Below are 26,871 nucleotides of genomic sequence, written 5' to 3' on the forward strand. Positions count from 1 at the left end.
TTTGAAAGTTAACGGGGTGAAAATGGTGTCCCCTTAAAAACTGCTCTTTTCTATCTCTGTGTATCTGGGGAAAAAGAAAAATCCTACTGCAGACACAGCAAAGCGCAGCTGGTGCGCAGGCGTGACACAATAACGTTTTTGTGAGCAGGCCCCAATCCCGGTGTGGGCGGAGCGATCGGCTGAGACCAAGCGGACGCACGGCCAAGGCCACCAGCGGGACGAGGAAGGGGAGGAGCCCGAGGAGCTCGGAGTGCTTGGATAGGCTACAGTGAGAGAGGAGGTCACGTGCCCTGCGCGAGGCTGCTCCTGGCGTGGGCGTGGAGCGGAGGTACGCTGGCCGCCGCAGGCACAGGCAGAGTCCACTGCGCGGGGGCGGGACCGGGGAACTAGCCGGAGGTACGGTGCTCCGTCTCCTGTATCGGCTTTAGCGGTTCGTGGAAACTGCTTCCCCATTTCCTTTCATTTTCCCCGTCTTCTCAATGAGATTTCCTTGGTGAGTTACTGGAGGAGAGAGAAAGGAAAACTGGAAGCCACCCCGCTCCCATCGCATGCCTTTCCCTGCACCGTCCCTTCCCCTTTCCGCTACTCGCTGGTCATCTTAACTCTGCGCGCATTTTTCCTGCCGATTCTGGTCGAGGCCCCTCGGAACCCCGCGAAGCCTTGCCCGCCACCTGTGTGAGTGCGCGCCCGGGACCCGCGGCCTCCTCCGCCTGCTGCCTTTGCCCTGCCACGCCTGCGCCCGCTACAGCCTCTTGGGCGGCCCTCGGGGTCTGCTCTGCGCCTGCTCTCCCCCCGCCCCCCCGCCCCGTCGGGACCCTTCCTCTTAGTCCTTCTCCAGGAACCAGTGGACCTGCTCTTTGTAAATGAGCATCCTAAACTGGGAGGAGAGCCTTTTAAGTGGGCCTTTACGTTTTTGTCCAGTTTTTGGCGTCCCATGTTGAAAATTGTCTTCTGAGAAGCAGTTTTATTCGTTTTTGCTCCTCCTAGTCACCCGTAAATCTACGCACATAGGACTGCCATAGGAAAGTCACGTAGACGCTTTTACCTGAGTGTTTAAAAGACATTTTGGTAATAGGATTTGGGGAGGAAAATGGATGGCTCTGAGCCACCCGTACAGAGGCCACTCTGCCCGAAGGAAATAAAGCTTCCCGGAGAGGAGATAAAACACAGGAGTTTGGGTTTCTCACTGGCTGGTTGCGTGGTGGAGACATTAAAACAACACAATGGCCTGGTGAACCTTTTAGTTTGTATAAAAAGGCTTTACTGAATGTGGAGATCCTTATTTTGGGCTCTTACTGAATTGCACTAGATAAGAATACAGTAAGTTTTTTTTTTTTTTGTATACATTTGTTTTTAATTTTTGTCCCAGACGCTTAGGGAAAATTCTCCAGATTTCTTCACATCAGATTGTCTTCCAAAACATTTTAGATAGATAGATCTATAGATCTATATTTAGATCTGGATCTAAATCTATATCACTTTGTCCTTTTCGCCCTTGAGTATTTTATGTTTGGGGTTTCTGTTTTAGCAAGTGTAGAGAAAAATTTTGGCGGGAAACTTCCTGTATTTACGAAGATTCAAACCAAGGACTCATGGAATAATAACACCATTAGCCAAGTGGATAGTCAAAGACTAAAGCTTATAAATTTTCTAATTAGAAGGAACACCTTGAGACTATTTGTGTTAATCAGTTCCTGAAATAGCAAGTAAGGGCGAAACATGATTTCTGCAGTTAGCACTAACTGGCCTTAGGTAGCCTTGATGTTCTGGGGTTATTGAAATAAAATAATTTAACTGATGTCTGTATATTTATTATGCTTTAAAAAATGCTAAACAATTTGTGCTAGACCTCACTGTAGTATGGTTAGTGTACAGTCATGAGCAGGTTGTTAAATCATTTGGAAAAGAACTTTTCTTTTTTCTTAGACATTTGATCTGCAATTCTCCTTGCCTTTCGAAAGTGTGTTTAAGCAAAATTATTTCTAGTTTTTATAATTCTCTTGAAATGACAGTTCAAAAAAAATGCCCATGTCCACCTCATGTCCACAGGGAATTAACTGGTATATACCTATAGGGATGAACAAACTATCTGTAACGGGGTAGACGGTAAATATTTCAGGCCTTTGCGGGCCAAGTGGTTATGTTGCAACTACTCACTTTTGCCACTGTAGCTCAAAAGCAGCCAAAGACAATACTGAACAAATGAACAAATGTATGAGCACATGAATGGGACAGGGTCTTTATAATTCTCAAAGTTACAGAATTGTGGATACTTAAGTTTTTTCAGTTAAATATTTGAGATCATTAAGAACATGTCTAACAGCAGAAGTCTAACGGCAGAAAAGGCTTAGCTTTGATAGTAATATAAAGACTTAAGTGATGAACTTGCAAAATTAATTGTTTTGGTTGTAAGATCCTTGTGATTACAGAACAATACTGGATTGTGTGGTCCTTCCACCCTCACCTCTATTTCATGGCAAGTGGGAGGCCCTTTGAAAGAAGGGTTTGAGAGAATTTTTGATTAGAAGTCAGAAGCAGTAGAGCTTAACCTCCTTTTGGCTAGTTTGTGTCCTGATACACAGTTGGATCTCCATATCTGTGAATTTCCCATTCTCAGATTCAACTAACTACAGATTGAAAATATTTTAGTATTTTGGTTGGGCGCAGTGGCTTATATCTGCAATCCTAGCACTTTTCAAAGGCCAAGGCAGGAAGATTGCTTGAGCCCAGGGATTGGAAACCAGCCTGGGCAACATGGCGAAACTCCCTCTCTACAAAAAATACTAAAATTAGCTGGGTATATTGGTGCGTGCTTGTAGTCCCAGCTACTTGTGAGGCTGAGATGGGACGATTGCTTAAGCCTAGGAGGTCAAGGCTGTAGTGAGCCAAGATTGTGCCACTGCACTCCAGCCTGGGCAACAGAGTGGGAGCCTGTCTGAAAAACAAAAACACGAAAATAATGGAACAGTAAAAATACCACAAATAAAAAAGCAAATTAGTATACCACCTCTGTACGTAGCATTTGCATTGTGTTACATATTATAAGTTATTCAGAGATGATTTAAGGTATACAGGAGGATGTGCACAGGTTATATGCAAATACTACACCATTTTATATAAAGGACTTGCACATCTGCAGATTTTTCTCTGAAGTCCGTCCTGTTAACCACTAATTATCCAATAGCTCTCTCAATGCTTAATCCAAATAATTGTTAAACACATTAAAGAGAAGAGTATCGAGACCGAAAGCCTTGGAGTGCACTACCAGAAATTTCCCTCTATTCAACAGAACCATTTTTTATGATCATTCAACAATATCCTCAAATCCTTTTTTCCATTTCTCCGTGAATTGAACAAATATTTAGTGAACCGTGGATAATGCTTTGGTGAAGTCCATATATATGCCTTCTGTGTATATTCCTGACTGGCCATTGCAGCAGACATTCTCAAAAAGAAAATGAGGATATCTTTTCCTCATTTGGTTTGTTAAAAAATGTTGAGCCCCTAAAATTAATTTGTGGTTAAATGTTACAAAATAAAATTTAGTATGTATCTTAAAATGGAATATATCTTTATTGTTCTTTAGAAATAATATAGTACTTAACTGCCTTCTCCTAGTCTAAGGAACATGTTTTTGGGAAATACTGATACAGAATTTACAAATTGAACTGTCATAATTTAAAAATATATATATATATATGTCTACCCCAAAGTCTTGAAAAAGGGAAGTGAAGTAAAATTTTAAAACGAGAGGGTAGAGGGGAACTAATATATAGGAAAAGTAAGATTGCAAAACATAAGGTGAAGGTAACATAATGTTTGCCTTACAATCTACTTTTAATGAAGTTGATGTTAGGCATGGTAGCAAGCAACATAAAGCAGAAGAAAAGATGAAAGATTTACTGGGCCGGTGTGGTGGCTCATCCCTGTAATCCCAGCACTTTGGGAGGCCAAGGTGGGAGGATTGCTTGAGTTCAGGAGTTCAAGAGCAGTCTGAGCAACATGGTGAAACCCTGTCTCTACAAAACCTACAAAAATTAGCTGGGTGTGGTGGTGCACACCTGGTGGGAGGATGACCTGAGCCCAAGAGGTTGAGGCTACAGTGAACTGAGATCATGCCACTGCACTCCAGCCTGGGTGACGGTGGGAGACCCTTTCTCAAAAAAAAAAAAAAAAAAAAATTACTGCACTTGAAAACCAGCCACTCAGATTATATACAATTATTACTGATACAGATACCAGAAAGTTATGTATTGGAAACTCAAAAAGAAGAGACTGTAATGTTGCAAGCAAAAGCTTCCTGAATAGGAGGTTAATCAAACTGTTTTACATAAGTGCCCTAAAAGCAGCTTGTGCTTTTAAAGTCCAGTACCAGAATACCGTTTAATAAAATAAATTGATGTTATGATTCAAGTATATAATTCTTTCTGGTCCCTGGTTTACTTCAGGGAAAGGATTAGACTGTGTGTGGCAAAACAGTTCTTGATTCATGGTTGAACACCACTGTATTCTCTGAAGGTTTATAAACCAAGCCATAAAAAAAAAATGCACATTGCCTTGTACCTACATATTTGGATTCAATTTATATATTCCTAGCTCATTGTCAGTGAGTGACAATGATTAATCTTACTGTAAATATTTTGTGCTAACCACTATGATATGTGCTTTGATTTTATTATAGAGACACTTATATAGCTAAAAGAGATCTTTTTGTGGCAAGAGTTTTTTTGGGCTTTTTATAGTGGATATTGTTACATATGAATATATAGTGATTTTGATAGATAATACAGCCTAAAAAACAATTCAGACACTAATTTCATAGCTGTAGTCCACTGATTTTTTTCCCCTCTGATCATTATACAGCAAAATCATTAAAATTCCAGGTATCCTTCTGAAAGGTTTTGTATTTGTTATTATTTGGTTTTTTATTGCTTGATGGTAGAAATTCCTTCCGCACTGTTTAGTGAAATTATTTTTATAATGAGACACACATGTTTAAAAACGGTATCTTAATCTAGTAACAGAGTTGGGGAAACATGAAAAGGGTCAACTTTTCTGTATTTTTAAAATTGCAGATGAGCTTTTCAAATAATAGACTAGTCTATATGTAGAATTTTATGATACTGTATACAGTTATAATTAACTTAAAATTTTTTCCATTATAGACTCCACGTTTTGCAAAGATCAGTTTTGCCTCAGAGTCAACCAACTCTTCAGATTGGTTCTGGTGTGTCCTGTGTTTACAAGTCAGTGGAAATTAAGCACAGCACATACAACTTGAAAAGTCAAATAAGGAAATGAATTACTTCCCTTGACAGCTCTAATTTTACTTGTAAGTTAAATTCAGAGTTAGCTTAAAATCATTTAAATGTTTAATTACAAAACAGAGTTTAAGTAGCATAGAAAGTCAGTATTACATGATTAAAAGTTTTCAGCACATACTTAAACATATTATCTAGTATTTAATATGTTTTAGTTGCATATTGGTTCTACCAGAGAACACGTGATAAGCCCCACTATGTGTCTGTGACATTACTTCAGGCAGTTTACATGAACATTGCAGAGGTATTATATTGCATTTTACATAACCAAAGACTTGACTTGTCTGGCATACATTTTTGTTTTAATGGTGAGTATATTTCCAAAGACAAGGACTTGGTCAATATGGGAAATTATAGAGCTTCTTTGGATGCCAGAATAATTGTTTTCTCTCATCATTGGAAACATTCCTGAGGTTCTTGGCTATTGCCCTGGGCCTGGAAATTGAGTTAAATCTCTCCACTGAAGATTATAGGATTAGAAACAAAAATGATGGTTCCATGCAGATAAGGTTATATGTAGCCTTTGACCTCATTGCTGATTATTAATTTTTCTTAACTATTTGTATAATAGTATACCTTTCACTTTGGCTCTTTTTAAAGCCTTCAGTATGAATAATATGTCACAATGATTCTTAATATGCATGTAAAAGGCACATAAGAAAGAAAATATCATACCTTTGTTCTGTAGTTTGGAAAACTAAGCATTTTATAAGCAAATATGTTCTTTTATTCTGGTTTCCTGTTATGAATTCTGTAAGAAATTTATGAGTAATATAGTCTATCATGATGTTCATATAACTGAAGAGAAATTAAATATAAAGAATATTATTCAACTTTTGTGAATTCTAAGTAGATAGCACTCCAACTCCAAATCATCTTTATATGTGATATAAACAGATAAACCATGAAATAATTTCCATTAAAAGATCTCAATACGAAAAGAAATAGTAATTTGATTTAGTATATATATACTTTTAAAAGCATCTACAATCTGGCACTCTGTGAATACAAGTTTCTGTTGTTTATAGTTACAAATTTTGTCGAAGTTTTGATTTTTCAGTGTCTTGAGATTTTAAAAGATATCATTAAGAAGGATAATATGCAATATATAAGAATTTGGGTTGGAATACTTTTTTTAAATTCCATAAGTTTGGCAGATTTTTAAACAGTTTATGTACCATGGGCATGGTTATATTCAATCCTGTTGGGATTTTAACCATCTACTGAAATTAGTAACCAAATTATCTTTTGTTGTTTGTTTGTTTGTTTTGTGTTTTGAAAAGGGCTAAAGCCCATTTTTAGGTTGGTGTGGGCAGAAAAGTGAAAAGAGAATGTTCCACTTTAACCGATGTCAGCATCTGAAAAAGATAACACAGAAATGTTTTTCTAGTATACATGTTAAAACGGATAAACACGCACAGCAATTTCTTTCAAGAACCTTTGCACTTGCGGAATTAAGGAAGTCATGGTATTCCACCCACTCTCTTGTTGGAGACAAAAATATTATCCTGATGGGACCTCCTGGTGCTGGGAAAACAACAGTAGGCAGAATAATAGGTCAGAAACTAGGTTGTTGTGTCATAGATGTAGATGATGATATCCTTGAAAAAACCTGGAATATGAGTGTGTCTGAAAAATTACAGGATGTTGGTAATGAGCAATTTTTAGAAGAGGAAGGAAAAGCTGTGTTAAACTTCTCTGCATCTGGAAGTGTGATTTCCCTTACTGGGTCCAATCCAATGCATGATGCTAGCATGTGGCATCTGAAGAAAAATGGAGTAATTGTATACCTGGATGTACCTCTACTAGATCTAATTCATCGTCTGAAATTAATGAAGATAGATAGGATTGTAGGTCGGAATTCTGGAACATCTATGAAAGACTTACTTAAATTTAGAAGACAGTATTATAAGAAGTGGTATGATGCTCGTGTTTTCTGTGAAAGTGGGGCTTCCCCAGAGGAGGTAGCTGACAAAGTGCTGAATGCAATTAAAAGATACCAAGATGTGGACTCGGAAACATTCATTTCAACAAGACATGTTTGGCCTAAAGACTGTGAACAGAAGGTTTCAGCAAAATTTTTTAGTGAAGCTGTAATTGAGGGGTTGGCTTCTGATGGTGGACTCTTTGTTCCTGCGAAGGAGTTTCCAAAATTAAGCTGTGGGGAGTGGAAAAGCCTAGTAGGAGCAACCTACATAGAAAGAGCACAGATACTGTTGGAAAGATGTATCCATCCTGCAGACATACCTGCTGCCAGGTTGGGAGAAATGATTGAAACTGCTTATGGGGAAAACTTTGCCTGCTCAAAAATTGCTCCTGTCAGGCACCTTTCAGGCAACCAGTTCATCCTGGAGTTATTTCATGGACCAACAGGATCATTTAAAGATTTGTCTTTACAGCTTATGCCTCATATTTTTGCACACTGTATCCCACCAAGTTGCAATTATATGATACTTGTAGCTACTTCAGGAGACACAGGGAGTGCAGTCTTAAATGGTTTTAGTCGTCTTAATAAGAATGATAAGCAAAGGATAGCTGTGGTCACATTTTTTCCTGAGAATGGAGTAAGTGATTTTCAAAAAGCACAAATAATTGGCAGTCAGAGAGAAAATGGATGGGCAGTGGGTGTTGAGTCAGATTTTGATTTTTGCCAGACAGCTATAAAAAGAATTTTTAACGATTCTGATTTTACTGGCTTTCTTACTGTGGAATATGGAACAATTTTAAGTTCGGCTAATTCCATAAACTGGGGCCGACTACTTCCGCAGGTAGTTTATCATGCTTCCGCATATCTCGATCTTGTTAGTCAAGGATTTATTTCTTTTGGAAGCCCAGTCGATGTCTGTATTCCCACAGGAAACTTTGGTAACATATTAGCAGCAGTGTATGCCAAAATGATGGGAATCCCAATTCGAAAATTTATCTGTGCCTCTAATCAGAACCGTGTTTTGACTGATTTTATAAAAACAGGACATTATGATCTAAGGGAAAGAAAATTAGCACAGACTTTTTCACCGTCGATAGATATTCTCAAATCTTCAAACCTAGAACGACATTTACACTTGATGGCTAATAAAGATGGACAACTAATGACAGAATTATTTAATCAATTAGAAAGTCAGCATCACTTCCAGATAGAAAAGGTTCTAGTTGAGAAACTTCAGCAGGATTTTGTAGCTGACTGGTGCTCTGAGGGAGAGTGCCTAGCAGCTATTAACTCCACCTATAATACTTCAGGGTATATTTTGGATCCACACACTGCTGTTGCAAAAGTGGTTGCAGATAGGGTGCAAGACAAAACTTGCCCTGTGATTGTCTCATCTACAGCCCATTACTCAAAGTTTGCACCTGCTATCATGCAGGCTTTAAAGATTAAAGAAATCAATGAGACTTCATCAAGTCAGCTGTATTTACTGGGTTCATACAATGCATTACCTCCACTGCATGAGGCTTTATTAGAGAGAACAAAACAGCAAGAGAAGATGGAGTACCAGGTCTGTGCAGCTGATATGAATGTCTTGAAGAGTCATGTGGAAAAACTTATCCAAAATCAATTCATATGAAAGCTTTCAGAGTAAAATTTTTTTTTTCTGGCTATAAGCATGCAATAATAAATCTCAAACACTGATTTGGAGTACAGTAGCATTTTGTCTTTTATGTAAATATCTCTATATCTGTTTGGAATGTCAATAGTCTGGTCTCTAGGGCTGACATTAGACCTCCATGGCACCTCCTCAGATCTTTAATCTAGAAGTGACAAAAGGTAACACAGTGCACGGACCTTTGAGCTGTCATGCTTTGCCTTGTGCTCATGTGGGGTATATCAGTTTCCACTCGCACACCCTCACTGTTACGTGGACCAAAATGTCTGCTACACTATTTGGCAATTACAATATTTAAGCCTAGTTTTCAGGTACTACATCTGTAACTAGTGAATAGTTCTCTATTAGAAAGTTAATTTACCACTCAAAATGGCTAACTTGAATGGAGGAAGTAGTAAACTCTTCTATTAGGATTAGGGCCAGTGTTTTGTTTTGTTTTTGTTTGGCGCAGTTTCAGCTCACTGCAACCTCCGCCTCCCAGGTTCAAGTGATTCTCCTGCCTCAGCCTCGCAAGTAGCTGGGATTACAGGCATGCACCACCACGCATGACTAATTTTTTTGTTTTTAGTAGAGATGGGGTTTCGCCAAGTTTTCCAGGCTGGTCTTGAACGCCTGACCTCAGGTGATCCACCCACCTCGGCCTCCCAAAGTGCTAGGATTACTGGCGTGAGCCTCTGCAGCTGACTATGGCCAGTGTTTTTAACCCTCCTCAAATTCCATTTTGGACTACAACTAATGTGTTTCTCACACTGTCTAAATTAAATATGTACTCTGTCCTTCGCTGTCTTTTGGATGTTTATGGTTAGGGTGATGATGTTTGAAAATCAAGACATAACTGAAGTCCAGGATGAAACAGTAAGCAGAACTATTTAGAAGTGAATACAGAAATGAAATGATCTATTTCAAGAGGAAAGTTTTCCAAAATTAAGAGTACTTGAGTAGTCTCAATAGGAGGGTATTTATAGACAGCAGTTTCACTATATTATTTGGAGTCAATTCTTACGTAATTTGTTGTTTCTTCAGTGAACATTGTATTTTTCTGGCAGCTGAAACTGCACACAACTGATACATGTATTTAATTTGTATTCCTTTGTCGTAGTACATTTTAACCATGATTTATGTTCGTGAATTTAATGGATGTTTTCTTTCTGAATTAAAGATTGTCAAGACCAATTAGTGTAATGGACTACTGTCAACCACAAGATGGCATTCCTAACATAATTTGTCTTTGATAACATTCAGTTTCATATTCTGGGAGAACAATCTCCAAGAAGAAATACATTGAAAGTTGTAATGAAGAAAACATTTTAATAGTTTAATAAACAAGATAAGTTTGTTTTAAATTTTTTAAAAAAATTAAGCCAATTGTATATTAGCACCAGATCTCTGGCTTAGCTTCTAAAAAGGAGGTTCTAAAACCAAAAATTGAAAATCAGGAGCAGTTACAGGAAAAAAAATGGAAGATTCAAAGTTCTGTTTATTCATGTATGTCTTTATTATTTTATCATTTACTTTTAAGGATATTTCAGTAGATGATATATTTAGAAACTGCATCTAAATATTCACCATACATAAGAATGCATTATTTTGCTGTGTGTGGTGGCTCACACTTATAATCCCAGCACTTTGGGAGGCCCAGGCAGGCAGATCACCTGAAGTCAGGAGTTCAAGACCAGCCTGACCAACATGGAGAAACTCTGTCTCTACTAAAAATACAAAATTAGCCAGGCATGGCGGTGCATGCCTGTAGTCCCAGCTACTCAGGAGGCTGAGGCTGGAGAATCACTTGAACCTGGGAGCTGCAGGTTGCCATTGAGCAAAGATCACGCCATTGCACTCCAGCCTGGGCAACAAGAGCAAAACTCCATCTCAAAAAAAAAAAAAAAAAGCGTTATTTTTCTGAAAGTAAGAGGAATAGTGTTTTAAAAAGACATGATTTCTGGCTGGGCACAGTGGCTCACGCCTGTAATCCCAGCACTTTGGGAGGTCGAGGAGGGTGGATCACCTGAGGCCAGGAATTCAAGATCAGCATGGTGTAACCCCATCTCTATGAAAAATACAAAAAATTAGCTGGACATGGTGGTGCACACCTGTAGTCCCAGCTACTCAGGAGGCTGGGACACAAAAATCGCTTGAACCTACGAGGCAGAGGTTGCAGTGAGCCTAGATCACACCATGCACTCCAACCTAGGCAACAGAGCAAGACTCAGCCTCAAAAAAATAAAGACATGATTTCTGCCTTCAATAACTGTAGTTAACAAAACAACGCAAAAATTAAATCATGTACAAGCAAAAGAGTTACTGCAAGATGGTGTGTCAAATGAAAAATGAATGATACAGCTAAGTGCTGTAAGATTTAAGAGGGAAGGATTACTATGGGATAATCAAAAAAGGTTTCACAAAGGACATAGAATCTAAGATGAGTCTAGAAGGATGGGAAGATTTTCTAAATGAAAAGGAACGGGGAAAACATTCTAGCAGAGGCAGGAGAAACAGGGAAGATGAAATGCCCAAAGAGTTCACGTGTATTTATTTGTGGACAGCACATTCTCTTAATGGCCAAAACAGATTTCATGTCTTTTTCTGAAAACCAACTCTGGCCCTTCACTCTCAGCTAATAACTTTGCTTCATTCTAGAGGAACAAGTGACCATACATAACATACCTCAGGCTTCCCATCATCAAGTGTATATGTTTGCTGCACTCATTTCTGTCCTTTTCCCCTCCCCTTTGATTGAATTTGGTGGCATTCCTTCTCTTTTTAAAGACGAGTCTCTTCACAGTGAGACAAGGAACTTGCCCGGGATCACACAGAGGAGTCATAGTTGGCAGTGCTCATCCAAGTATACTTTAGAGAATCTGGTCCTAGCGGCAGGTCTTGCTCTTTTGTGGAATTGATGTAATCAACCATCTTATCCTCATGTCATTAAACATTTAAATCATGTAAAAAAAAAAAAAAAAAAAAAAAAAAAGACGAGTCTCTTTAGATGTGCCTTGGATCCTATTCCCTTCAACCTACTTAAATGGCGTGTGTCATCAGGTACCTTCCTCTTGTTTCTTCAACTTCTCCCCTCCTGTGTAACCTTACTTTCTATGGCATTTAGAGTCTTTTTGTACTTTAGCATAAGAAGAAAGTCTCTGTGAACATCAACCTTTTTCCCATCTGTGCTTCTTTATTCTCCAATCAAGATAAAGTTCTTCACAGAGTTATCTACATATATGGTCTCCACTTTCCTGCCTTTCTTTTTCTCCAGAGTGTAAAATATATGTACAGTTTAAGGATAAGCATTAAATACGTAAGTATTCACCACCTCACTCAATAGAACATGACTCACCTTTGACTCTTCTTTGATTACATTCACTTTCTTCCCCCAGCCATAACGACATCATACATTTTCTGTTTTTCATTCCCTTTCTCATAGTTGTACATTGTTTAGTTTTGACTCTTTGAATTTTATATAAATGGAATCATATTGTATGTGTTATCCCATGACCTATTTCTTTTGCTCAGAGGCTTCCAAATTCATCCATCCAGATGAATGAAGCCACAATTCATTGAATTGTATTACTAAATAGTATTCTATTGTATGAACACCACAATCCACTTACCGACTACTGGACATTTGTCTAATTTTTATCTGTTCTTGTATCAAATAGATATACTGTTTTATAAAATTTATATTGAAAGTTAGTGACTGTAAACTTCTTAACATTTGTGACTCTTCTTAATAGCATGTAAAACCATCTTTTATGTCAACATTATTAAAAATCTATGAGTTTATGAAATGAAAATTGATAAATTTTCAGGCTATGGTTATCTCTAGCTTTCACTGTTTGAAATTAATTTATAGTATCATAAATGTAGTGAATTTGTAAGATATTTGAGAAAAATTAGATTTTTAAGTTATATATGAAAGTTATAAAATGTGTTTTCATCAAAATAGAGTTTAGAAGACAATAAATTGTATGAAGTTTTAGTTAAATTTTAATAGCAATTCACTTTCAAAAATAATCATGGATGACAAATATTGTTTCTCTCAATCCATTAAATCATTTATAAACATTTTATAATTCAGACTACATAATGTTAGTTAAAAAAAATTATGAAGTACCTGTTTTCATGTGAACTTCAAACCCATGGAAACATAATACTGTTTTTGTCCCTATCCAGGAAAATGAATACAATCTACATATGAAAAAGTAGTTTGTGTAGGCCTCATCTGTGCACTCCAACCATTGCTCAAATCATTAACTTATTATCATTTTGAAACTCTTACTTTAAAAACAAACAGTCTCCTTCAAAAACAAATATGCTTTTCTGACTGAAAAAAGCCAAGCCAAAAAAGTCGCCAATGTCATGGAAAAGGGACAGGTCAAGTGCAGGCAACTAAATCAGCATAACTGATATCCGGCAATACTTTGATCAGCTGGTATCAGGGGAACCGGCCCCCAATATTTCAACGTAGGTTCTTTCTATTTTCCATAAGTGTCGGTGGGCTGAGAAATAAAGAGGAAAAGTACAAAGAGAGGAATTTTACAGCTGGGCCTCTGGGGGTGACATCATATATTGGTAGGACCGTGACACCCACCGGAGCCTTAAAACCTGCAAGTTTTATTGAGGATTTCAAAAGGGGAGGGGGTGCAAGAACAGTGAGTAGGTCGCAAAGATCACATACTTCAAAGGGCAAAAGGGAAAACAAAGATCACATGTTTCTGAGTAAACAGGAAAAAAGGCAAAACAGAACTACTGATAAGGTTCTATGTTCAGCTGTGCATGTATTGTCCTGATAAACATCTTAAACAACAGAAAACAGGGTTCAAGAGCAGAGAACTGGTCTGACCTCAAATTCACCAGGGTGGGGTTTTTCCCCACCCTAGTAAGCCTGAGGGTACTGCAGAAGACCAGGGCATATTTCAGTCCTTATCTCAATCGCATAAGGCAGACACTCCCAGAGCAGCTGTTTATAGACCTCCCCCCAGGAATGCAATTCTTTTCCCAGAGTATTAATAATCAATATTCCTTGCTAGGAAAAGAATTTAGCAATATCTTCCCTACTTGTGCGTCTGTTTATAGGCTCTCTGCAAGCAGAAAACTATGGCTTTATTTTGCCAAACCCCACAGGCAGTCAGACCTCATGGTTGTCTTCTCTTGTTCACTAAAATCGCTGTTATTCTGTTCTTTTTCAAGGTGCACTGATTTCATTTTGTTCAAACACACGTGTTTTACAATCAGTTTGTACAGTTAACACAGTTATAGTGGTCCTGAGGTGACGTACATCCTCAGCTTATAAAGATAACACGATTAAGAGATTAAGACAGGCGTAAGAAATTATGAGTATTATTTGGTAACTGATAAATGTCCATGAAATCTTCACAATTTATGTTCCTCTGCTGTGGCTCCAGCTGGTCCCTCCATTTGGGGTCCCTGACTTCCTGCAACAAGCTGGCAATATTTTGATCGTAGTCCTATGATCAAAATGCAGAGTTGCTAATGGCAGGTAAGTTTCATTTACAAATAAAGGGGAGTTTATAATTTTAAATTCACAATGGATTATTTTTAATGAACAAATTCTTATTTGGTGAATGAATTCTAAAATGCATCAATTCAATACCATCTAATCATAAGTTTAATAGTATCTTTGCAAGGGATTTTTTAAGCAAATGCTTTATTACTAATTTTCAAAACAGCAACTTTGAGGTAGATATTTCAGAGCTCATGAGAAATACTGAAATTAAAAAAGCCCTTAGGAACCATTTTCAACAATAAGAATAAGTTAAAAAAATAATAACCACCACAAACAGTCTTCTTGGTACTCTTAAAGCACAAATATCAACATATGTTAATTTTTAATGACTTAACTTTATTTCAGACTAAATTAGACTTACCTGTATTTGTGATGACATTAAAACTTAATTTATAACTATAGGCTCATCAATAGGCTTTCTTTGGAAGCCATGTAAAAAATAACATTTGGGGGTTTCTTGGCAGCACATGGTCCAGGTTTGCAATCCTTGTATCATATTTTGTTTATCCATTTATTGGTCTGTGGACATTTGAGTTGTTTCCACATTTGGCTATTGTGGATCATGTTGCTGTGAGTATGTGTGTACAAACACCAATACACATGTGCTTTCTAGACCTTCTTTCAATTCTTTTGGTCATACACCCAGAAGCAGAGTTGCTGGATCATATTGTAATTCTATTTTTAATTTTTTGAATCTCTTGTATTGTTTTTTATAGCAGCTACACCATTTATATTCCCACCAGTGAAAACTTGTGTTACATCTAGAACACAAATTTATGCATAGTTTAAGAAGTCAATCGTTTTATAAAGCTAAAATGTAAAACAGTAGTACCCACTCCCCAGAGGTAATTACTCTCAAATCAGCAGTTTCCTCTGGTATTACCCTCCATATTTCTTGATAACAAGCTATACTACCATTTTGAATTTTGGCTTTAGATATTACCTACTGACATTCTTATATAAAAGTAAAATATTTGGCTGGGCGTGGTGGCTCACACCTGTAATCCCAGCACTTTGGGAGGCTGAGGCAGGTGGATCACCTGAGGTGAGGAGTTTGAAACCAGCCTGGCCAACATGAAACCCCATCTCTATTAAAAATACAAAAATTAGCCAGGCACAGTGGTAGACACAGTGGTAATCCCAGCTACTCGGGAAGCTGAGGCAGAAGAATCACTTGAACCCGGGGGGTGGAGGTTGCAGAGAACCAAGATTGCACCATTGCACTCCAGCCTGAGTGACACAGTGACACTCCATCTCAAAAAAAAAAAAAAAAAAAAAGTTAAATATTTACTTCTGCTCCCACTGTTCTGTCCCACTATCCTCTCATTTCCTTACTTCCCATCCTCCTAATATATTGTAATTTTGGATTAGGTTAAGATTACTGTTTGCCTTATAATGACTATTACCCACATTTGAATTACATAGTATGCTATAATTTTTGGGTTTGTTTTATTTTTTGGATTAATAGTTGTGGTGTTTATTCAATTTGTTTAACTTTCTACATATGTAACAAATTCATCTCCAAACTTTCTGCCAGATGCACAAATGTCAATGACTATAAATTCATTAGGTAATCCAACCATTTTATTTTTTTTCTTGAAGATTTCCCCTCTTGAGTGCTCTGTTTTCCTGTTTTAAGGCAGACTGGTTGATTTATAGGGAGACTACCCTATAGGGTCTCTCTAGTCACCTTTCCTTTCTATTCACATTGTCCTTCCACTTTTTGCTGAATGGATCCAGCTTCTCACTTTTCCTTGGTTTATTCCATAATTTTGGTAGAACTCACTCTCCAGTAGCTTCCTATGATAATGTTGTGATTTTAGCATGTGCTTTTAATTATTTGAGAAATTGTTTGTCTAACAATGTCTTTATTCCATTTCAGACTAGATTAATAGTTTTGCTGTGTATAGAATCCTAGGTTGGAAATAATTTTTTTCTTCAGAAATTTGAAGGTATTGCTCCACCATCTTCTAGGTTCTCTTATTGTTTTTGATAAGTCTAATGTTATTCTGATTCTTGATTTTTAAAATGTAATCTTTTTTTTCCTCTCCTGTAGAAGCTTTTAGGATCTTCTCTTTATGGTCAGGGTTCTAACATTTCATGGTAGCATTTATTGGTATAAGTCTTTGTGCTTGTTTGTTTTGCTACTGGAGCACTTTGATGGGCTTTCTAAATATGGAAATTTATGTCCTTCAGTTCTGATAATTATGATAAAACTTATTTTTGAATTTCTTTTTCCTGTCTTATACTTTCTGTTCTTTCTTTCTCAAACTCCTATTTTAGGGATTTTGGACACCTTAAAATGATCTTGTGTGGTGTGGAGGATTGATTCTAAAGATAGTGCTTGGCCAGGCAAGGTGGCTCATGCCTGTAATCCTAGCACTTTTTGAGGTGGAGGCAGGTGGACCACCTAAAGTCAGAATATTAAGACCAGTCTGGCCAACATGGTGAAACCCCATCTCTACTAATAATACAAAAATTAGCTGGGCATGGTGGCAGGCACCTGTAATCCCAGCTACTCAAGAGGCTGAGGCAAGAGAATTGCTTGAATCCGGGAGGCAGAGATTGCAGTGAGCCGAGATTGCACCACTGCGCTCCAGCCTGGGTGACAGAGTGAGACTCCGTCTCAAAAATAAAAAATAATAAATAAATAAAGATAGTGCTCAATGATACCTCCCAAACCTTATGTGCATGCTATTCCTCACATCAACAAATGAAGTCCATATTCCCTTCCCTTGAATCTGGGCTGATCTTGTGACTTGCTTTGATCAATAGAAAGTGGCAGAAGGTATATGGGATTTCAAGGCCAGGCCATAGGGGTGCTAGATACTTCTACATCCTTCATTTTTTTATGTAAAGATACTTGGCATGGATTATCTCATAATGAAAGGTCATGTGGAAAGAGGCCTCAGAGAGTGAAAAGACATCTTGGATTATTGAGCCCTAGCCAAGTTACTAGGTGAGTGTAGCTATGTGACTGCCTTAAGCAAAAGAGCAGAAGAAATGCTACACTGAGCCCAGTCAACCCACAGAATATTGAGAAATAATAAATTGTTTTAATCCACTAAGTTTTGGGGTAGTTTGTTATAAAGTATTAAATAACTGAAACACCCTCTGATTCTCTAGAATATTTCTTTCCCATGTCCCATTTCTTCTTCTTTCTTTGAATTCATCCATTTATCCTTTCTGGGAGGGATTCCACTTCCTGGGTTTATTTCTTTGTTAACTTTTCTATTATAAGTTATGATTATCATGTTTTTAGTTTTTTCTTTTTTGTGCCTTTTAAAGTTTTTAGTTGCTTTCTGTTTTTGTTTCATGGATACAAAAATCTTTTTTTTTTTTTAATTTAAACTCTTTAAGGAATTTTTTAAGCCTTTTTCTTTTCCTATAGAGATGGGATTTTGCTATGTTGCCTAGACTGGCCTTGAATTCATGGCTTCAAGTGATCCTCCCACCTCAGCCTCCCAAAGTGTTGGGATTACAGGCTTGAGCCACTGTGGTCAGCTAAGGAATTTAATTATAGTTAGAAAATTCATTTGAAATTTGTTTCTGTTTCTTCTGAAGTCCACTTTTTGTTTGCTTGTTTTGGTCTCTGTATTTCCTATTGAGACATTCCTCAAGTGATCTTCCTCTCTTATTCACATTTAATTTTCAAGCAGTAAGAAATTGATTGGAAACCATATCCTGGATGGGCCTTATCAATTGCTGGACTTCACTGTATGATTATGAATTGGGCTATTTCAGTGAGTACCCTCAATTCTATCTGTAGGACTTTTCTTTTAGCCTCTTTAGGCTTCCTGGAAAGAAATCCTCCAGGGAATTAGAATCAGAGTAAAGAAAGGGGGGGTTATGATTGTTAACATTCAACATGTAGATTTTTCAGTATGGAACCTCTCACTATTTTGTGGTATTGGCATGTACTATTTCTGCTCTCACCTATGCCTAATATCCCAGAATTTGAAGTCTCTCCATAGAATAAGCGCTTATTCAGCAGTTGCCCTGCTACATGGGGTGGGGAACAGTTTCCAAGGCTATAACTGCTTTTCATACAGATTTTCTATGAATTCTCTTGTTGTTAGTCCTATACTCCTTTCCCCCAAACCCACTTCCGGGTTCAGAAGTAAATGTTACCTCTAATTCTTGAACTATTTTAGAGTCTTGATGTGCTAATCAGCGTAATTTTGAAGTTTTCATACTAGAGACATAGAACTCAACTCTCCCTAGTCTATTAAAGTAGTAAGCAGTCATTTATGTGCTTTCTGGCCTCCAAACTGCTACTGCTGGTCTCTTCCCCTGCTGTATTTGTCAGCTTATGACTTTCCTTTTTCATGGATCTACTGCCATTTTAGTGGTGCCAAAACAGCAATCCAGTGATGTGACCTGGGAATTGTTTCTGGTGCTAGCCTCTAAACTTGATCCCTGGCTTCCCTGGAGAATATTTTGCCCATTTTTTATCTCTTAATAAATTTACTTTATGCTTCAACTTGTTGAGAGTTATTTTTATTATTTGCAATTAACAACCTTGATTAATATAGTACTAAATGATGATTACAGGTAAAAGTAGTGATACTGACACCAACTACTATAGAGTAGGTAAACATTTTTAAGTTGGTTCATTAAACTTAAATAGTTTTAGCAAAAACAAAAATCTGTGGTCAGCAGGGCATGGTGGTTCATGCCTGTAATCCAAGCACTTTGGGAGGAGAGCTTGAAGCCAAGAGTTCAAGACCAGCCTGGTTAACATAGACCTCTCTACAAATATTTAAAATATTAGCAAGGCATGGTGGTGCATGTCAGCAGTCCCAGCTATTTGGGAGGCTGAGGCAGGAATATTGCTTGGGCTCAGGAATTTGAGGTTGCAGTGAGCTATGATTGTGCCACAGGTCTCCAGCCTGGGCGACAGAGCAAGACCTCATCTCACAAAAAAAAAAAATAAATAAATAAATAAAAATAAAAATAAAAAAAATCTGGTCCAATACTTTTAGTAAATGTGCCTTCTATATTTCCTTTTTATAGGATTTATAATGCATATTAGCATATTAATCCTACATTAAGGAAACTCATTTAAACTTTGCTTAACCCTTTCTTCTGAAACTTATTTATCAAGGAAAAGAAAACTTGTAAATATTTTGCAGGAAACGGTTAAAAAATACTGGAATAGGTGAATATAAGCTGGAGAATTTAGAGAAGTTTAATGGGTCCTAAAATAGGGCTTCTAAACTATGTATGTTTGGTTTTTTAAAATCAAGAAAAAAACAAGGAAAGTACAACATAAAATTTGTAGAGATGCAGCCATAGTGGAATTTAGAAATGTATGGCCTGAACTGTGTTCATTTAGTATGTATGTATGTATGTCTGTATATCTATCATCTATCTCTATCTGGATGCAGACGTATGCCTATCTCTCTCTATATATATGTATTAAAATAAATGAGCAAGTATTCACTTAAAGAAACTAAAAGGAGAACTAGTAAACCCAAATACGGATTTAAGAATAAAAGAAAACACCGACAAACACTCATGACTAAAGTACATTTCTACATCAGTCACAACCATAGGTTAACTATGAATGTGAAAGCTATGCAAAAATTAATGAAAGCATTCTGTGAAATCAAAAGTAATTTACAGTAAAACGTATTATTTATTTTTATTTGTAATTTTGTGTTACAGTTTGTTTATATCAGTAAAATTTATAATAAACTTATATGTACTCATGCAAACTTTTTCAGAGAGCCACTTACTACCTACTGCACTGACTATGTGGCAGACACATGATATTACCTTTCTAAAATCTGAAAATATTTGAATTCCACAACCCAATTACCCTAGGGGTTTTAGAAAAGCAATTGTGAACCTGTTCATTTTAGCATAACACAGTTTTCTAATCTAACAAAAAAGATGTGAAAAAAAAAATAGTATTTCTACTGGGTTGAGTGGCCTAATCTGAATGGTTCAGTTTCCCAATTTGATGAAATTTAAGATTATCCATATTTGTTTTAAATGTTATAAAGCTCAAGTCACCGAAGTTTTCAGGGAATAATTTTACTTGCCCTTGATATTACCTTTTTCCTGGAACTATCTTTCCAATTTGCTCGAGATTTTAAACATAATTGGTTGACATTATATTTAAACAACTGCCAAGTCAACATGGGTCATTACCAGAAAATAACACCATTTCTTGTAAATTCCGCATATGTGTAGGATTCTTCTCTATTAAAGTAATGTAATTTAATCCTAACAGATCATTACAGCTTATTTTTTCACAGTATTCTGTATATTTTCCAGAAAAAGAGTCATCAGTTCAAGAGAGACCCCCTTTTCCCTTAAATGTTGTTGCTTACTATGAAGAAACACAGAACATCTTTCTCTTGAGGAAAGTTGAGTATAACAATATTTTACTGGCAGCAGAAAGAAGGAAAATATTAGTTTAAATCAGGTCAAGAGCATAAAATTTATTTGGCTGGCCAAAAGCAGTACCAAGATAAAATTTTATTTTAGAGAGACAACAATCAAAGCTAAAATATCCTTTGAAATATGAAAGTCATTCTTGTCAAAGAAAAAATATATAGGAGCTTTATAACTTTGAAAACAGTTACACATATATTATTGGATTTTATTTTCCCAAGACCTCAGAAAGGTGACAGTGCCAAGTGAAAGGTCTAGAAGTAACTTTTTGTCCATATACTCAGTTGGTCAAATTTAAGACCTTACCTGCTAATCTTACTTGTAAGAGAATAATGCACAAGATAGAATGTAAGTTTATCAATCAGGCACAGTGGCTGACCCCTGTAATCCCAGCACTTTGAGAGACTGAGGCAAGCGGATCACCTGAGATCAGGAGTTCAAGACCAGCCTGGCCAACATGGAAAAACCCTGTCTCTACTAAAAATACAAAAGTTAGTTGGGCATGGTGGTGTGCACCTGTAGTCCCAGCTACTTGGGAGACTGAGGCAGGAGAATTGCCTGAATCTGGGAGGTGGAGGTTGCAGTGAGCCGAGATTGCGCCATTGCACTCCAGCCTGGGCAACAAGAGTTAAACTCTGTCTCAAGGAAAAAAAAAAAAAAAGAGTGTAAATTTATTGATTTATAATGGTTGCATTTTTCCAGTGACCAGAAATTTGGTCTTCTCCCTCCAATATTCTTCATTTTTTCTATGACAGTATCTATGAAATTGAACGAACAGTCAGTTATCTGGTGAATATGAAGATAAACCAAAAAGAGAAAAATAATTTTAAGGGACATTTCTCTCACAATGATTGGTATCTGACTCACAATAAAGAATGCCTCTTTAATGAACAGAATATTCTTATCTGTTTGACTCAAGGTCATTCTTCTCTGGACAGCATTGAACATACGCTGCTAAATCTTGATCTTTGGGTGTCAGTTCATTGCACTTAAAGATCACACACTTTGGGTGAACATGTTTTTCATATTTGTTACAAAACAAAAAAGTTTTGGCCTTTGTCCTTGTGAAGCTTATGGAGACCTTAGACAAGTAATTCAACAATATTGTGCGATAAATATTATGATCAGGACCAGACAGAAACATAGCATGGCCTGAGAAAGCTAATTAGGTATTTGGTTTCTGATATGGTTTGGCTGTGTCCCCACCCTAATCTCATCTTGAATTGTAGCTCACATAATTCCCACATGTTGTAGGAGGGACCTGGTGGGAGATAATTGAATCATGGGGGCAGTTTCCCCATAAGGCTCACGAGATCTGATGGTTTTATAAGGAGAAACCCATTTTGCTTGGTCCTCGTTCTCTCATCTGCTGCCATGTAAAACGTGCCTTTCACCTTCCTCCATGATTATGAGGCCTCCCAAGCCACGTGGAACTGTGAGTCCATTAAAACTCATTTTCTTTAAAAATTACCCAGTCTTGGGTATGTCTGTATCAGCAGCGTGAAAATGGACTAATACAGTTCCCCTTCAAACAGATGTTTTTAAAGTATTTGTTCCACTTTTCTTTGGGGAAAGATCACAGTTTTGCACAGACTACTGCACCACAAGCACAGTGCAGTGAAGGATGAGGAAGGATGTCTGCTAGCAGAGTATTGTTCTAAGCAGTTCAGCTCTGACTTCAAATTTGCATACCTACCTAGCAGAACAAAAACAGAAAGTAACCAAACCCTCTTTGAAAGGTATTTTAAAAGTGATTTATTACTATTGAAGCATATTCCTGGGTCATTTTAGACTTCTAATTCCTAGAAGCTTGTCAAAGCAGTCTCCCAGCCACATAGAGTATTGATCTGCAACATTCCTAATGATGTTTACATTTTCTTGAGGATTGGAGCCCTGGACAATTGCCTGCTGGTCCTTTCCTAATCCCCTTCAGGCTATGATGGTGTTTTACACCTGAGGCTATTGGAGGGGAGCCAAGAAGAGAAACATCAAAATCAGACTGAGAGATTAAAGAAGGCAGGCATTCTGAGGAAACAATCCCATGCAAGCCAAAATGTAAAGCCAAGTGATAGTTACACAGGCAAATTGATGGCTGAGGGAGACAGCATGGCATGGAGTATGTGCTGTTCACTTTCCTGGAACAAAGAGTACCTGTATGGAGTCGTGAAGATGAAGCTAGAAAATTAAGCAGGTTCCATGAGCGTACACTTTTTTGAAAGCTATGAGGTGTCACTGAAGGATTTTAAGTAGAACACCATAATCCTCTTTATTTTAGAAAGATCATTTTGGCAACTTAGTAGTGATGGAGAAATTAGACTCATGGGCCTGAGACCAATTAGGAGGACATAGTATGGACTTAAGAGGTGGAACCAGAAAGCAGTTGTCAGTCAAGAAATATTTTTAAAATAGCTTTATAGGATTTGGTGACAAATTAGATGAGAAAAGCATGCAGAGAAATTCTGGCTTGGAAAATGAGGAACAGAGTAAGGAAGAGATGTTGATTGTTTTGCATGTCTAGCTCATCAAACATTTGATTTTCACTTTTATTTCCCATTGCATCTTAAAATAAATGATTTCCAAACCCTCTTCCAGGAAGAGAAAGCAAAATGACTCAACTACTAATGAAAGCATCTGGAAATTTGGAGAACTTTTACCTCCAAACAAATGAATTCCTATTTCTGCCCATAACTAACTTATAAAGCTGTTTTGCTCTTCTTTCCTCTTGTCTTTCCTTATCATTTCCTTAAAACAACCTCCTAGATGACCTCCTAGATCCTGCCAATTTACTTTAAACATTTTCAAGTTGGAATTCAGGATTGACTTCACTTCATTGTTCCCTGAGCAGATGCCATCCTGTTCATTTCAGCTTTAGCATTTATATGCCGTTTATGACTCCTCTCTGGTTAACTTGCTAAGATCCTGGATTTCTTTCTCCTTATCATTTTCATAATTTAATCATAAATTTCTTTAAAAGGGTAAATTCTCAGTTAATTGGCTTCTTGTTATGCTTCATTCTGATAACTAGCAGTAAAATAGATCCCACAATAAACCACTGAATTTTAAGCTTATTGAGCAGCCTTAATGGAACATTTTAATTTGCAGTCGCTTTCTAAAGTACATACTATAATAGGATACTTCTGGTTCTCTCTAGGTACCATTTGTCTTCAATATCTACTCTCAATTGTTTTGTGAATTGTTTTGTTTATTGTAAGATAGCGTATCATAGGAAATGATGGTTTCCTTTTAAAAGGAACTGTTGTTTGACTCTTTTGGTAATCAAGAAAAGTGACTGAAGTCTGATAACTGTCTGAAAGATTTCCATGAAAGTTATACTTTAAGTAGACATGGAACTGTGTTATGTCCTCACTTCCCTACCTGTGTTACAGGGCTGAGTGTGCCTGTATGTTGTATCTCCACTTATAATAATACATGAACTAAGCATTAGACATTCGTTTTACTTTTAGGAAGCTTAGGCTTAAAATTTAACTTCATTATAGTGACAGCGAGCATCCTTCTTGTCTGCACAGACCTCTGTTTCTAACTCTATAAAATTGATATATGCCCGTTATGAGGATCTAATAAAATAACGCGTGCAAGGAGGGTTTTAAAGGATACATCATATTATTCTTATGAATGCTGTTGCTATTACTGTCAAATTTGGAGAGAATTCATCTTAGGAAATCTGTGATCTTTTTAATAATAGCAGCTTCCTTTTCTGGGAATGATTTTAATATAACCGGGAAGAATCCCTACAACTCTGTCTTAGGTTGATGTCTGAAATGAACGCCAGTTATCAGCACCTGAACAGAATGGGAGACTATGATTTTAAATGCATACTATGTTTTTAAATGAATGGTAAAAGGTATCTGTTTCTCATAATGTTAACTATGTGAAATGACCTGAAGTTGCTTATTTAGGACTTGGAATGAGAAAGATTCAATAGTTGTCAAAGGTTGTGTGAGTTATTTAAATAAAAATGTGTACAGTGAGAATTACTGAGATTACCTTGATAATTTGTTGCATGGTAGATGTCTCTACACTGAACTCAAAATTTTTACTGCCATGAATTATTATAGTCACTTTTATAGTCATTTTTTTAAATTATTTGCTCTGTTACTGTGGATTTTCAAATATACGTTTGTAAAATGAACTTAAGTCTACATTACAATTTTAAATGTCAGAATCACAAAGCTTTAAACATTTTTTTCTTATAATAGGATATTGGTGACTGATACCCGCTTGGAAATCAAATTCATTAAGCTTTGTTTGAATACCTCAATTCAGTCTTTTCAATAAGGAGAGTTTTGCTGTTGTACTGTCATTCAAAATGATTGCTAGGCCAGGCACGGTGGCTCACACCTGTAATCCCAGCAGTTTGGTAGGCTGTGGTAGGAGGATCGCTTGAGTCCAGGAGTTTGAGAGCAGCCTGGGCAACATGGCAATAACCCATCTCTACAGAAATACAAAAATTAGCAGGGTGTGGTGGTGCATGCCTGTCCTCCTAGCTACTCTGGAGACTGAGGAAAGAGAATCACTTGAGCCCGGGAGGTGGAGGTTGCAGTGAGCAGAGATAATGCCACTGCATTCCAACCTGGGTGACAGAGTGAGACCCTGTCTCAAAACAAAAACAAAAACAAAACAAAATAAAAACAAAGTGGTCATTGCTTATTCTGACATTGCTTATTCTCTAGCTATGTGCAATGCATACCCTGTTGTTAAGATTTTTAACTGAAAGTATTATTTCAGTCATCTACTGCTGCATAACTATCACAAAACAGTGGCTTAAAACCACCAGCATTTGTTGATGACCCTGTGGATCAGGAATCCAGGCAGAACTCAGTGTAGAAGGCTTATCTTTGTTCCACATGGTTTCAGCCAGGAAAGCTCAACTGGAGCTGGAGGATCCAAAATAGCTTCACTCCGGAGTCTGGGCCTTGGTGCTGGCTGCTGGCTGTGGTTAGTACTCTGTTCTTTACTGTGTGTCCTCTCTCTTTTATGGTCTCCCATCCTCAGGGGCCTCTCTCCTCACTTGCCTTCTCTTTCCACTAGAGTAGCTTTTACATAATTGCTGGGTCCCAAAAGCAGAAGCAGAAGCTACAAGGCTGCTCTTTAAGGTATAGGCTCAAAAATCCCAGAACATCATTTCCGCTGCATTCTAGTGGTCAAAGCAAGCCACAAGGCCCCCTAGATTCAAGGTGCGGGGAAACAGATTCCACTTCTTGATAGAAGGAGTAGGTGAAGTCACATGACAAAGGTGTGTGTACTAGGGAGGCACAATTCATTGATGCTCCTTTAAACACTCTACCAGAGGTACATTAGATGGGCTTTTCTTTTCTTTCTTTCTTTTTTTTTTTTTTTTGAGACGGAGTCTCACTCTGTCGCCCAGGCTGGAGTGCAGTCAAGCTATCTCGGCTCACTGCAAGCTCCGCCTCCCAGGTTCATGCCAATCTCCTGCCTCAGCCTCCTGAGTAGCTGGGACTACAGGCGCCCGCCACCACACCCGTTTATTTTCTTTTTGTATTTTTAGTAGAGACGGGGTTTCACCATGTTAGGTAGGATGGTCTCGATCTCCTGACCTCGTGATCTGCCCTCCTCGGCCTACCAAAGTGCTGGGATTACAGGCGTGAGCCACCGCGCCCAGCCCTAAATGGGCTTTTCAAGAGGAACTCATTTCAATCAAGAAGACATGGCTTTTTGGTCACGATTTGAGAATTGTAACACTAAGATGAAATAATGTTGAAAAGAATACTAATTTCTGAACCTAACAGTAGTTTGACCATTTGATTTTTCTTCCTTAGACAAAGTTGGGCTATTGTCTTTCTGACCTTAGTGAGAACTTGCTGTGTAAATTCAGAAACATACATAAGTGCATCCTTTTAATAGTCTGCTATTAACACTCAACAAGATTGTGGACATCTTTACATGTCAATAAATATATGAGTAAGATTTGTAATGGCTGCCTAGTAATTTATATAGGTACCCAATAATATATTGAACCCTTCCTCTGAAAAATGTTTAT

The 26,871-nt window shown here is 37.5% G+C and overlaps 2 protein-coding genes across 7 annotated transcripts in view; one reads left to right on the forward strand and one right to left on the reverse strand.

Moving 5' to 3' along the window:
- The window catches only part of ENKUR (enkurin, TRPC channel interacting protein), a 79,446-nt gene that overhangs the window by 32,297 nt on the left and 20,278 nt on the right, over nucleotides 1-26,871 (reverse strand). The gene's annotated exons all lie outside the window — the stretch shown is intronic.
- THNSL1 (threonine synthase like 1) lies at nucleotides 286-8,955 on the forward strand. 5 transcript variants are annotated; one of them, XM_045399702.3, is made up of 3 exons: nucleotides 286-328; nucleotides 5,166-5,332; nucleotides 6,605-8,955. In XM_045399702.3, exon 3 carries the CDS (start codon nucleotides 6,653-6,655, stop codon nucleotides 8,882-8,884), a length of 2,232 nt encoding a protein of 743 aa, XP_045255637.1. In that variant the 5' UTR covers nucleotides 286-328; nucleotides 5,166-5,332; nucleotides 6,605-6,652; the 3' UTR covers nucleotides 8,885-8,955. The 5 variants fall into 5 exon arrangements, with proteins under 5 accessions (XP_045255637.1, XP_045255638.1, XP_045255636.1 ...); XM_045399703.3 differs by having other exon boundaries at nucleotides 318-1,320; XM_045399701.3 differs by having other exon boundaries at nucleotides 318-675.

This window comes from Macaca fascicularis, chromosome 9 (assembly GCF_037993035.2).
Source record: "Macaca fascicularis isolate 582-1 chromosome 9, T2T-MFA8v1.1".
Lineage (NCBI taxonomy): Eukaryota > Metazoa > Chordata > Mammalia > Primates > Cercopithecidae > Macaca > Macaca fascicularis.

Bases quoted from the DNA above. Each gene is read 5' to 3' on its own strand.
- THNSL1 (XM_045399702.3), top strand. From the start codon at position 6,653: ATGTTCCACTTTAACCGATGTCAGCATCTGAAAAAGATAACACAGAAA.